General features: G+C 41.6%; 1 protein-coding gene across 8 annotated transcripts in view; it reads right to left on the bottom strand.

Moving 5' to 3' along the window:
* Positions 1–4,721: 4,721 nt before the first annotated feature.
* LOC116324723 (SLAM family member 7-like) overlaps positions 4,722–14,470 on the bottom strand; it is a 36,787-nt gene continuing 27,038 nt past the window's right edge. For 2 of the 8 annotated variants that reach the window (XM_039613322.1, XM_039613321.1), the window contains 2 exons: positions 10,515–10,576; positions 9,206–9,999 (listed from right to left, as the gene is read on the bottom strand). In XM_039613322.1, coding sequence (XP_039469256.1) covers positions 9,886–9,999; positions 10,515–10,576 — 176 coding nt within the window. In that variant the 3' untranslated portion in view covers positions 9,206–9,885. The other 6 variants (XM_039613324.1, XM_039613323.1, XR_005613370.1 and 3 more) reach the window with 5 other exon arrangements.

Genomic DNA, 14,470 nt, shown 5'->3' with positions numbered 1-14,470 from the left:
AAGCAACAGCGATATTTCTCCACTGTTTTTCCATAAATAAATATTATCAATGTAACTAAAGATAATGCAGTATTTGATTCTTTCATTGATTTCATACAGATACATACAGGTCATTTCCTAAAAAAAGGGAAATGTACTATTAATCATTCTATTACATGTATTTGATTATTTCAGATGTAATTCATATTTTAGAGTAGTAATAGTAAATTACTACGTGCAATCAAGATGAGAGACCACGGCTATAAAAGCGAAGGTGGATTTGGGAAGTCTGTCGCAGCCATGTCCTGTCCGTTTGTACGCGAGCAAGGAAGGTGCAAGATTGATAAGGAGAGTTTACAGAATTTAGCGGATATTGCGGGATAGACAGGATCCTTTAGCTCGGCGCGACGGTGTGCTCATAGAGAGATATCGATTCTCCTGTCAGGGTATTATTTACTTAACACACTCTCTCTCTCTCTCTCTCTCTCTCTCTATATATATATATATATCTCCCAACTTACTGTGCATGCTTCAGTCACCTCTTGGTGGAGTTACTTTGTGTGTGTGTGTGTGTGTGTGTGTGTGTGTGTGTTTATAAGTAGTTTTAAACCTTGTGATCCACAAAACAGCATAAGAGTAAAAGAGTAAAAGAAGAACTGACTGTGTTACAGCACCCACTGCTTGTTGAGAGTAAAAGCGATACGCGCTTTCATGTCTTTTTTTAGTCTGAAAACTCGCTAAATATAGCGACAAAGTCGCTAAGTTGGCAACACTGAATACAATACAATACAATACAATACAATTTTATTTATATAGCACATTTAAAAACCCGAAGGCACACCAAAGTGCTTCACAGTAACATGTAGAGTCAACATAAGTCAATAACAGGGTACAAATCAGGCACTAGCACAGACAGGATAGAGGCACTAACAGACCAGGAGATTTAGGTAAATACAAAATCTGATGAGACAAAACCAGCAGTAAAATTAATAAAAAATAATAATAAATTTAATAAAATCTAATAAAAGATTTAACAGATTAAAATTTAAAAGATTAAAAGGGTGTTAACTGGTCAGGAAAGCCAAGTCAAATAGATATGCTTTTAATCTTGATTTAAAGGATTGGACAGAATCCAAGGCTCGAATAGAAGCAGGGAGGTTATTCCATAGGTTGGGTGCAGTTGAAGCAAAGGCACGATCGCCTCTGGTCTTCAGTCTAAACTTAGGTTGGGCCAGAAGTAATTGACCTGATGATCTTAATGCACGACAAGGAGTGTACAAATTGAGGAGGTCAGTGAGGTAGCTGGGCGCATTGTTATTCAGGATTTTAAAAGTGAGTAGCAAGATTTTAAACTCAATGCGATATTTAATAGGTAACCAGTGTAGATCAACAAGAGCCGGAGTAATAGGGTCAAATTTTCTAGCTCCAGTAAGAAGGCGAGCCGCAGCATTCTGAACGAGTTGCAGCCTTCGAAGAGAGAAGGCTTGGAGACCACAGTAGAGAGAATTACAATAATCTAACCTGGAGCTCACGAAAGCGTGGATAAGTTTTTCCAGGTCCCTGTGTGGTATATAATGCTTAGCTTTAGAAATCAGGCGCAGTTGAAAAAAACCAGATTTAACTACAGATGATACTTGCTTATCGAGCTTAAAGGAGCTATCCAAATAAACACCCAGGTTACGCATAGAGTCAGAGAGAGAGTTAGCTAGGGGCCCCAGCAGGGCAACAAGCTGGTCTCGAGGAATATGGCTGTCGAACAACATAACTTCAGTTTTTTTCTCATTTAAAACGAGAGAATTTTCTGACAGCCAATCTTTAACCTCTCTCAGGCAATCGTACAGGGAGTTCAGTGATGCTGACAAATCATCAGTCAGTTGACAATAGATTTGAATGTCATCAGCGTAAAAGTGATAGGAAATATTATATTTTTCAAATACGGAGCCCAAGGGTAGCATATACAAAGAGAATAATAAAGGGTCCAATACAGACCCCTGGGGCACACCACAGCAGAGAGGGGCAACAGGAAGAGTATCCTCCCATCACAACAGAGTAGGATCTATCTGTGAGGTAAGAATTCAACCAATTAAGGGCAGAACCCTTGATACCTACAACATGCTCTAGCCTCCTCAAGAGTATATTATGATCAACCATGTCAAAGGCTGAAGACAGATCCAATATATCAGAGAATGATTCTGGGTCAGCGTCATCTTCTGATGTTGAGAAAACGTCCGATGACCTCGCCTTCTTCCTCTTCGTGAGCGTTCTTGTAAAATCTAAATCTGAGACCAAATAGTGTGTGTCTCTGTCAGCAGAACTAGACGTGGCCATCAGCCGTCTGACAGATCTGATCAAGCCTGAACTCAGCAGCACAGAGTCCACCACGAGTCTCATGAATAACGGGAAACAGTTCATGAAGAAAATAGCCAAATCCCTCATCAAGGAGTTTGGCTCCCCAGAAAGTGTCTTAAATGCTGCGATGGAAAGTGATTCATCTTTTGATGAGGCTGTGGTAAGGCATCTAAAAATCAGCCTTGGAGTCATCCCCAGTCCTCCAAAGAAATCCAAAATTTCCAGCTTCTTTTTAGCGGTGGGAAAAGCTCTGCGAAAGCCTTTAGGTGGTGCATTAAAGCCAGAGATGATTAAAATCACCATCCTGGCTTTCCCCCACTGCCCTGCTTCTTTTAACATCTTGAGGCAGAATTTTAGCACCAAATCAAAATTTAAACTATAACATTTTTAGCTCGGCCCTCAAATCCAAATTTTAACAACTGTAGTTCACGCCATCTCGCCTCCTTTTTGATTTCCATCCCCCCCAACCGGTCGCAGCGGATGGCCGTCCCTTCTGAGCCCGGTTCCGTTGGAAGTTTCTTCCTGTTAAAGGGAGTTTTTCTTCCCCACAGTCGCCCAGTGCTTGCTCAGAGGGGGATCACTTGATTGTTGGGGTTCTCTGTAGTACTGTAGGGTTTTGACCTTACAGTACAAACAGGGAGGAGACTTTGTGATTTGGCGCTTGATTTTTAAAATATATCATTCGGCATGAAATAAAAAAAATCCAAATGAAAATACATTCCAACTTTCTTTGTGTTTTTCTTCTGTTATCAAATATGTAGAAAGTGTTGCAGGTGTGATTTCAGTCATTTTGCATCAACATGTAGCCAACATGTGTCTGTTTGTGATCATGTTGCATCTGTTTTTGTCTGATTTGTGTCTTAGTTTAGTCGGTTTACATCTATTCTGTGGACCAGTTTAGTTGTCTTGCATGTATTTGTGGCAGAATGTGTGGATCCTGTTTGACAGTTTTGTCTTAATGCTTCACTTTGGTTGTTGGTGTTTGTGCTCATTTTGCTTCTACATGTAGACCTGCCATCTGAAAATCAGCACCTCGCCCACTTGGACCATTTCCTTTTAGTCCAGGGGTTAGCACCTTTGTTCTTTCACTAACCTTGTGGAGTAACATGAAAACAAGCACAAAGCAGTAAAAGCATCGTCAGTTTCATTGACCTGTAGACCCTTCTGCTCCCGCTCTTTTATTGCCAACATGAATTTATGTAAACTTTTCTCACTTAGTGGAACAAATGATTTAAAAGCGCTGACTGAGCTCTTCAAACTGTAGTCACATTTATTAAAGTCGGTGTAACTGCACTGGTGATGGATCAACTTTTCGTTGATGACTTACTTGGCATTTGTGTATCAGTGAAGATGATATTAGCCAAAGCTTTCACTGGAAGTCAGTTACTGGTGTCCAGCGTTAGACCTTTTCTCACTGTGTGCGTGTGCAGTGTTCTACTTTGAACAGGTAAAGGAAACCAGCATTAATGAAATACTAGTCAGATGTTCTACAAGTTTACACAACGAGACATTGAGACCTGAATTAAAACTAAAAGCCACCTTTGAGTGAAGCTTGGAGATGAACAAACACTGTTTAATCCATAAGAACAACTAATGACAAACAACATTTCACAGCTTCTACTGAGGGAGGCGCTACATAACCAGCCCACTGGATTACTAAGAACCTGTGAGACAGGCCACAGCATGTGAGACTGAGCAGAGCTCGCTCTGACGTGATGATGTGCAGTCCAGGAGGATCTGTTAGATCACAGGAAAGAGAAACGTTTCAGCAGTTACATGAGCTCACAGAGTTTGAATATACAGAGAGCACAGCTGGGGTCACTTTGTTGGGATGATGATGACGATGATGATGCAGGGGTTCTGCTGCCTAGTGAGAAAATGATTAGCTCGTCCCCGTACTCATCTCCAAAAATGAACCTGGAAGCAGTTTTGAAGCTGGGGTCTCTCAGAGGTCAGTGAAATTTTGTAGTGCGCTCAGTCTGTGAGAAAGAAACTTGTGATTTTATTGTACTTTTGTGAAATCGTGAGCTGATATTTTTCTGTATGTTGATGTTTTTGTCATTTTTAGTCAATTCAATTCAATTCAATTTTATTTATATAGCGCCAAATCACAACAAAAGTCGCCTCAAGGCGCTTTATATGTAGATATAGTCCTCCTCCATTCCAGAGAAACAGGCATAGAAAACTAATTTTTAAAGATAACTGTGTGAAATCATTTCACCCAGCCTCACACTGATCCCGCTCAGCTCCATCTGTGACACAGCAGCTAAATACTGATAGCTGATAATACGCAGACTGACATTAAAGGAGACACCACACAATAAACCTTTGTTACCTCGTTGAGAACTCATTATTATGACCTCAGGGTGCAGGAAGAGAGAGAGCAGGAACGTTTCAGTAGGCTGGCAGGGCTGGAGACAAAACAGAACGTGAGTCAAAGGATGAACTCACTGAGGACAGCAAGACTGGCACAAAGATCTGAGGAAGAGTGGAAACCAAAGCCAGTGAATAATGGAAGTGTTGATGAGACCAGGTGTGTCGTTGCTAAAGGGCACATGTGGAAGGAACAAAGAGGCAGACAGGAAGGAGGCAGATGGGACATAACAAAGCGCCTCAGCCAAGAAAGACCCCACAGACAGAGAGTTATTAACATCTGGCTTCTGTTTTTAATGAACATGCCCACTCATCTTACTGATCTCAGTCAATGAAGCTCTGTGATGTTTTATTTTTTAAATACATTTTTCAATTAAATTCACTAAATTACAACAACAGTTTATTATGAAGTAAATGTAAAGAGAGAGCACACCAATGCAATGACCACACAGCACCACCAGGGGGCAGAAGCGTCTCACTGGTGACAAGTTTTACACCAGAAAAATGAATAGAAGCAAAGAAAAGACTGTTTAACAGATTTTATGTGAGTACATTTAGTAAGAGATGAACAGGAAGCTGATTCAAAAGGCTGTGGGTTTGAATCTGTGAACAAGAAAACAATGACTAGAATAAAATGTGCTCAAGTTTGTTTAGATGATAGGGTGCAGCTGTAGATCAGAGGAAAAGGAAGGAATTTGGGTGTGTTTGTGTTTTATGTTGGTTTAGCTGTATGCCTGGGTGTGTGTAATTGTAGAGAGAGAGGGATTTATTGACAGTGGGGGTCTGCCTGTCATAAAGGAAATAGGAAGCCACAGCTGGGGGTGGACAGGTGTGCACAGAATAGAGTAAAAGTAGATGTAAGTCATGAGGATACAATGTTTCAGTAAGAAGTTGGTTACATGAGTGTTTTTTGTCATTACTGATCATGCACCCAGCATCCACTCTGCACATGCTTACGTAGCACACACACACACACACACACACACACACACACACACACACACACACACACACACTCAAGTATCAGCACAACCTGGTACCACACAGACACCCCCACACAGGGGTGCTCCTAGCCTGTTTGGTGCCTGGGTTTAAATGTTTTTGCCGATGCCATGATGCCCCCCCCCCCAGCACGATGTCGCCCTGGGCAACCGCCCATGTCGCCCATATCAAAAACCGCTACACACACCACTCTGGCGGTGAGTTGCTGTTGTTGCCATATAAGGGAATCCCCACGGTTTTATAGCATGTTTTAAAGCTCATGGGGAACCTCCCCCAAAGGGTGAGGCTGAATGTATATATGTGTAGGACTGAGGGAGGGGCTGCCCCTCAGATCTGCTGGTTACAATTGCAGGATCTCCCTCTGCGCAGAGGTTCGGTTTAAATAAAAGCATAACAAGTGTGATGTCAGAGTTTCTTTTCAGCTGCGTGACAAACAGATGTGATTTATAACAGTTTGAATGTGAGTGTGCAGGTCTGTGAAGCCCCCAGAGGGCTTCCACACGATAAAGAGGGTCTGTGGGTGGGTTGTAGAGGGAATTGTGTAGGGTGTGGTACATTCTTCAGAGTTAATAACCCTGAGAGATAAAGAAAGAGCCGGAGGAGGTGGAGGTCTGGTGCTTATTCTGGCTGCCTCGCTGTGTTTTCATGCTTCTCTATGAAGCTGTCACAGAAAGTGTTTCTCTCCTGTTTCTTATTAAATATTCAAAGGTTGATTATTAGTTTGTTTACTGTTTACATTCTCACCTTCCTGTTTTTCTTTCAGTTCTATTATAACTGTTATTTTGCTAGTTACTTGTCTCCATCTTCTCTGATTGCCTTGCTGTATATTTGTAGCGCTGTCACGTGTGCTCCCTGTAAACACACATTTCACAGTGTTTAACCTGCAGAAACGTCGCTGCCTCTCATAGCTTTGGTTCGTCGGAGTGATGGACTTGCAAACTCTAACATTAATCTGAAGGAAATGTTCTCCGACCTTATTGTTTTCACTCAGACTCAGTTTTACACTTTTTTATACGTGATTCCAAAGAACCAAACATATGTCACTGAGACAGATCAGCTATTAGAGTCATAAATAATAATACATGAACAGTTACAGCCCAGCTTTCACATAATCATTAACTGACTCTCACATCTGGAGCCAGACATCACGTCTGCATGTGTGCTGAAATGGTGAAAAACATTAGAATAAAGAAAATTGTTCAAAACATTCCCCGTGAACCGGGAGAGCCTGTACATCACATCCTGTCCTCGTCGGTAAAATTATCCCATCGACTGTGGCTCCTGCCATCAGCTCCTGACCTGTAACACTGATGGCAGCTGAGAGGAGTGTGGATATAATAAAGTAGCTGAAAACAAACTCCACACTTCCTGTTCTCAGTTTTCCAGGTGAAACATGATCTGACAGGACAGGTAAAGTCTGCAGAGCAGCATGTTAGAATATCCAGTAGAAATAAGGACATTTACAGCCTGGTATCTGCAGCCTTACAGATCATTGGTTCTGCAGTGTTTTGAGAATAAACTCGGCCTCTCCCTGTCTGTGAGCAGCTGTTGATAAATAATTCAGAGGAGTTGTTTCTGGCTCTGGTTTCTGTGCATTCCTCATTAGTGTGTCACTCATGACACCCACAGCAACTCATGCTTCACCCTGTGAGTCTTCCCCTGGATATCAGCTGTTTGAAGACTTTAAGGGGAAAGTTGCCGTCCCTCCATCCAGCGTGATGTAGAGGGCGACCAGAGGGGCGTTAAGGGTCGCTGACCAGAACCATGTGCACTGCTACCTAACCAGCGCCAAAATCCTCAGACCTAATTTATAAGTCATTTGGTATCTTCCAAACAAGCTCACTTCCTGTTTTACTGACCTCTGAGGTTAAGAGTCCACCACAAAAATGTCCTTTTAGTTTCCAGCAGCACTCAGTGACTGTAGCAGCGTTATCAGTAATACTAACTTCACCATAACAGTCTAATAAGTTCAGTCTTTATTGGCATGCAAATATAAATAAATTCATTGTTAAAAATTACAGATTGTGTCATTAGTTACATGTTAATTACACGTTTGTAGATATCAGAATATGTGGGCAGAAGAAAGAAAAATATGTTAGCTGTCACACTACTAAAGTAAGACTGACATCACACAGGGACAGGTGTATTATTGATTAGGACATTATAAACTAATAATTGTTGTAGAACATATGTGTGGTCACATTTAGCTCCAGAACAGGACAGAAACCAAATCTTAAAACGTATAAAACCACCAAATATTAATTAATATTAATTAAATCATTAATAAACACCAAAATTAATTAAATGTGCCTTTGCATAGGCAAACTTAATAATAATAATAATAATAATAATAATAATGATGTTGAACTGATATTAAGGGGAAGATATGGAAACCCCAACAAAACACGCATTAAGAGGCTCTAATGTCTGTCTCAATCTCACGGCCCATGTCACCTCTACTTGCGGCCCACATAATGACGTGAAGAAATATTTTTTTTAAATTATTATTCAAAAAATGATTTAATATGAAGGCAATAGTCAGAGTGTTACAGGCAAAGCCCTAAAGAATGTAGCCTCATGGGCAGTGTAGTCCGTGCTGCAGGGAGAATGGACTGCTATACCCGTGATGTGTCTGTGAGCGTGAGGAGAGAAAAACGAGAGTTGAAAAGTCCGAGCTGTCACGGAGCAGAAACGGGAGCTGGAAGCATGTAAATATAATAATAACCACAGCAGCCAAGAAGAGTGCCTGACGAGCCCAGCTGTAAGTAAGCTATTAAGACTCAACTGTACACTGTGTTCGTGTTTTCCTCCGGAAAAAATAAGTTCCGTTGGAGCCTTTCAACGCCTCTCTCTGTCTCTCGCTAGCAAAGTTGACCCAGACAACAAAGTAAAGCTAGTTTTCGGCTATGAGCCCGACACGAACCCACCGTATTAGTCAGAGGTCCCTTTACTACTGTTCGGAGCCGCGGGCCTGTTTTATATACGCGCGGAATAGTTTTCTATAAGAGATCGCTGCAAAAAGTGCAGCCTTACCTAATGTCCACCTACTGTTACTCATTTATATTAAGATTTAAACATCTAGTTGGTATTGGTATGGCGAGTAACCTTCAGTAATAGTAATAAATCACACAGCAATAGTACATTCATGTAGCTGTAAAAAGCATGATAATATATTAAGTAATCCAAAGTATTCAGAATACGTTACTCTCAATTAGTAATGTAATAGAATACGTTACAAAATACATTTTGGGGCATGTAATCTGTAATGGAATACATTTTAAAAGTAACCTTCCCAACACTGGTTATTACATATTTCTCCAATGGAAAAGTGTCTTTTTTTGTAAGAGAAGTTCCAGATGTTGATCCACTGCTGCTGATGGAGAACCAGAGGACGGCTCTGGACCAATGGAAGCATCCAGGGTAGATTTATGGGAGTATCACCTGACAAGCAACAGGTAACACTAGTCTGCAGGGCAGAAGGAAGGACCCACATGCTGAGCAATGGAAAGGTTTGAACAGGTTTATTTACAAGTTGAGGTTATGATATTTCCAAGAAAACACACAGAGAGAAAACCAGGAGTGGGAGAAAAAATAACATGCAGGATGAAACGTTTTTGGGAACCAGTCTGAACATAAATCACCAAAAGTATCAGCCAATAGTCCGGGTGAGATTCCACCATCAGCCTGCACAGTCTGAGGTGAACAAGGAAGATCATTTTAACACTGGATGGAGAAAACATGTAAAAACTGACTCGCTGCACGTCTTGTGGTACAAAATTGTGTAACTCAAAAGTGGAACCTGGTTGATCTCTTCCACACAAAGCCGATGTTTGGACATCATGGCTGCTTTGCTGCATTCAGTCGACAGCTTTAACTATGAAACCAGTTCAGCTGTACCTGAGCTGAGTGTGTTAGTTGTTTTTAAATCATTGACTCATTTCCCAAATTCCTTCATGCACAGAGTTTTTATTAGCTGCAGGAAGTGAAAACAAGCTTTGCTGTGAATTAAACTGAAATGTGAGATTCAGTAACAGAAATCTAACAGGGTGACACAGAGGCACATGCAGTTTATAAAAGAAATGAAATATAAATAAAACGAAAGCAACTAATTCAGTCAAAAAAAACAATAACCTGAAATGTTTTCTTTCTGGAAACTCTCAGTTGGGAATTTCTCATGTGGTCTCAGGTATTTTCAGCATCGTTGTCCGTGATCATGCGATGGACCTCCAGCTTATCGTATACTGTGGTCAGGTTGGTGTGGTAGATCGTTGTTGATGACTCTGGTAAATTTTCCCCCTGGAGAGGAGAAAATACAGGCATCAGATAACAGAGTAAAGTGGAAGAGATGAAATAGATACTGCTGTTCCAGTAACAGCATCAGGGCGTTCCTGTTATCACAGTCCATCCTGCTGATGTAAACAGGGCTGCTGAGCATGACTCAATAAATGTCAGGAAATGAGCTTCAAGGTTATTGTTTTATTTTCCTTGGAAAAAAGAAGGAATTCTCCAAAATGTTCATGTCAGGTAAACAACGCTGTAAACGCAGACACCACACCAGCCGAGTATTTATGGTAGACACACGCACACGCACACACACACACTCAGGGATTGAACCACAGCCTTCTGATTGGCAGATGACCTGTGCACACCTGAGCCTTTGTGTGCTGCAGCTGCTATTTGCATTCAGTTTCCAGGAACTGGTGAGAACAAACACAGCATGTTTGCTAACAGACATGATGACATCTGCCCTGGAGACAGGCTGGATGAGCATAGCTGCTAATGATAGAGTTTCTCAGTGAAACATCACCAACCTGTCTGTTGTTGGTTATTTGTATTTCACTATATTGGACCTCTTCCTGCATGCCTGCGGGGCCTGCAAAACATACAAAGCTGAAGTTAAATTTAAACTGATATCACACTTTAAAACCACAAACTGACAAGAAAGAGTGAAACAAAAAAGTGAAAGAACAGAAAATAATCAGGTGATGGACGCATGGACGCAATAAAATGCTTCTGATGATTTATGGTTCAGAGGAGAAAAAAGAGGAAGCAGGAATAAACTCTCAGAAATCACGCAGCAAAAATGTTTGGGAAAGTACAAGAGGATGCTGGAAAATGGGGAAAACTGTGGGGAAGTCCATCGTGTTACAAAGTAAACCACATCAGCCACACCTGTGCTGGCTTTTCTGACCATCACAGCTCTCTCTACAATCCTGTGGAGTCTTTAGTTTAGAAATCTCCATGAGAAGACAGCTGCTGCTGCCTGGAGCTATAGATTTGAACTGAATGACAGAAAATGAAAGCACATGGAAACAATAACACACAAAGACTCTGTAAGGTTTGTACCAGTCAGCACAAACTGTTAAATACAACTTTCTTCATAAAAACTGAAGTTGAACCAGCAGAGAAAGTTATTCATGTGTATATAAAACGAGTCTCAGTGAAACCAGAATGAATCCACAGAGATTCATGTTCATGCGAAACAAATGTCTCCATAGTAACTCTGTTTGCATCACATCCTCCGTCAGGAAGGTGACCCTGGTGGTCATAGAAACACTTCAGGTGCTTGGCTGCACAAAGGAGAGATACACAACCCTTACATGACCTTCAGACTCACAAACATACCTGTGCTGTGTGCTTGGCTGACTCTAGATGAGCGTTTGACTCTTGCAAACGCTGAGTGAGCACAGACACGTCGAGGCCTGAAGCAAACTCTAAAACTCTCACAGCCGTCGCAAAAACAAAGAACAGGAGGAGAAAAAACTGTTCACCTCCATGTAACATCTGGCAGATGTTATGATGTTCATAAAAGGAGAAGTTCTAAGTTCCCCTCTGCTTTTAATTAAACTGAGCTTCCTCTTATAATTACCTATAATACAGCAGCAACGCTGAACCGATGCTAACACTAATCAACAGCGTGCATGAATTTTAGGCGAAGTGTTAAATTCATGAGTTAAAAAGGTAAAAATAAGTATCTTTATTTATGTACCCAGTGTGTGTGTACAGGGTGTTTCTAAAAGCAGCATGATGTGAGGTTACTGACTCAGCAGCCAGTTGACGCCTGATAACGAGCCGAAGGTTAAAATCTCACACAGTCTTTCTAACTTCATCTACAGACTTCCCGTCTGCCATCAAGTGTTATTTCCCCTCCTGCTCCTCTTCTCGGTTTGCTTCACCAGCTCTGTGCAGGCTTCAGGTATGAACTTTGACTCTCATGCATCAGTGGAGTGTGACTCTGCAGCGCTGCAAACCTGATAGAAGAGAAGGTGTCGAACCTCTGAGGAGCCACAGCTTTGCTCTTTATGTGCCCAACACGGAGCTGAGCTACATCAGAGCTCTCAACTCTGATTAATCACACAATCAGATCAAATCACCTGGTGGAGTTAATGCACTACAACTGTCACCAAGGTGCTGCTTAGCAACCACCATTAAACAGCAGGATGGAGGAAGAACTGCAAACCAACTAAGGTCTGTGAAGCAGGATTTCATCATAGTCGGGTGATGACAGGGTTAACCTGGTGTTCAGTATTACCAAAGCCTCTGAGGTAAATCACCCGAGTAAGAGATCAGCAGGTATGAGGTCACTGCCTGATGATGAGTCAGGTCTCCATAAAACAGAGTCGCCGTTCCCAGAAGAGTCCTTGGAGCTTTGTGTGGACAGTGGGAGGGTCTAAAGTTTCCCCACTAGTGTCAAATCTCTGTTTTATTTTCTCCTAAAACAGGATCTTATATCAAATGTTCATGTTTGAGTTCTTTATTTTCACACCTCATGAAGCGATAACCAGCTTTGTGTAACAGCTGACTGCTGATGTTTGGTAAGTGATCCTGATGATGGAAAGATAACAACTGTAAATCGTCATAACTCACTTTGATTGTCTAACACACTTTCTCAGGCTTCTGTACATGTTGAACCTGTGTTTTTATATCACTGGAAACTGAATGTGAGTATTTTTAAAGCATTTTAAAGCTTCTTTTTAAAAATTGTGATTTAGATCAAACTGCCTGGACCTGACAGCTGACATGAGAGGAGATTATTTTCATTCGTTCTCATAGTTCAAAACTCAGGTATACTTTTCAACTCTAATAAAAAACAACAACACAAATTTGACACTTTTCGTTGGCTGAATACTTTGACTGTGTGATTATAGTCTGCAGGTAATCAGTCTGCTGAGGTAACAACTATGATGACCAATAACAGTTTAACATTAACAAACACTGAAGAACCAACAGCAGTCATGACAGAAACACTTTCACCACCAGAGCCAGGAAGTAACAAAGTACAAATACTCTGTTACTGTATGTAAGTGGATTTCTTTTGGTATGTCTACATTTACCTCTTTAAAAAACAGACTCGTTACTCTCAGTACTTCAGCGTCTAGCTCGCCCTGCAGGAGAGGAGGGAGTAGGGATGGGTATCGTTTAGGTTTTATCCGATACCAGTACCAAACCGGTACTTTTGAAACAGTGCCGGTCCTTAAAGAATGGAAAAAACACAAACTTTGTCCAAAAACCTCTCATGTTTAACTGTTTTCCACTTTTTCTTTGGTCATTTTAGCCTTTTTGGCCAGGGTGAAGGGAGTATCTGCCATCAAACAAGAAGACAGCCGCATGTAACTACGACGGTGTTTGCTAGTTCACCTTACATGCATTAATGTAATAACGTGGTTAGCCTACTCAACGTTAATTACACACGAACAACATGAAGCTACTCACGCAGAGAAGAACGGCTGCTGCTGCCATCATCATCCTCATCATTTCTGCTACGCTGACAGGGCTAGGGGCCAGGACTCTACTCTTCGGGTTTTTGGGGGATGTTGCTAACTCCGGGTCGATAACAGGCACCACACCCGCAGTAGATGTGCACGGTGTGAGGTCTCGCAGCAAGCTATCAAACACGGCGCATTTCTCGGCTTTAAAAAAAAACGCTATGTGTCGCCAGGTGTTTCATCCGATTCGAGGTGTTACCTCCTTTGACAGTATCACAGTATCAGCTTAAAGCACTTGTTGCAGGCTGCTGAGTTTGCATCTTTTGCTGTGAAGTACAGCCAGACTTTTGACCGCTTCGCCTTGGGCATTTTTAATCTGTAGCTCTGCTCTAAAAGGACATACGTACCTGGCCCCGCCTACTATCCTCGGAAACGTAAAATGATTGGCTAGAATCCAAAGTGTATGACATCTCAGGGAAAATAAAGCACCAAAATATGCGCTGCTTTTCGGTCTGGTTACTACCGTTTATGTCAGAACCGGTGCCATCATGGCACCGGACACCGGTACCCATCCCTAGGAACGAGCATAAAGGGAGCAACATGTTGTGTCAGGTAATTTAAAATGCAGCCTTTCTATCAGCTCAACAAACATCAGCAAACACACAAACTGTTTGTGTGCAGTTTGTCTCACAGTGTGTTGCAGCCAAAGGTCCAGCTGCTGATTTCACAGGGAGGGAAAAGTGTTTGTACAGAAATATTTACTGCTTCAAACTGGAGCAACACACAGAATAAAGAGATTAAAGTAACGACCTGATACTGATGTGAACATTTGGATCAAACAGCCAACCTCAGCCATGTAAAGCCAATAATAACTAAACCTGTCAACTTCATCATGAAGCAAAAAAACAGTCCAAACTCCACCAGGTGGAGGTGCATGAAGCAAAGTGAACAACCTGCAGAACTACAGGTGAAAATCTGTAGTTTCAACATCGACCTGCAGATGATCAACGATGGATGTTCTTAAAAAGAGTCAGTAGCTTTTACTCTGAAGTGCTAACAGG

The sequence above is a fragment of the Oreochromis aureus genome, linkage group 6, assembly GCF_013358895.1.
Source record: "Oreochromis aureus strain Israel breed Guangdong linkage group 6, ZZ_aureus, whole genome shotgun sequence".
Taxonomy (NCBI): domain Eukaryota; kingdom Metazoa; phylum Chordata; class Actinopteri; order Cichliformes; family Cichlidae; genus Oreochromis; species Oreochromis aureus.
This window is presented reverse-complemented; position numbering and strand designations above follow the sequence as displayed.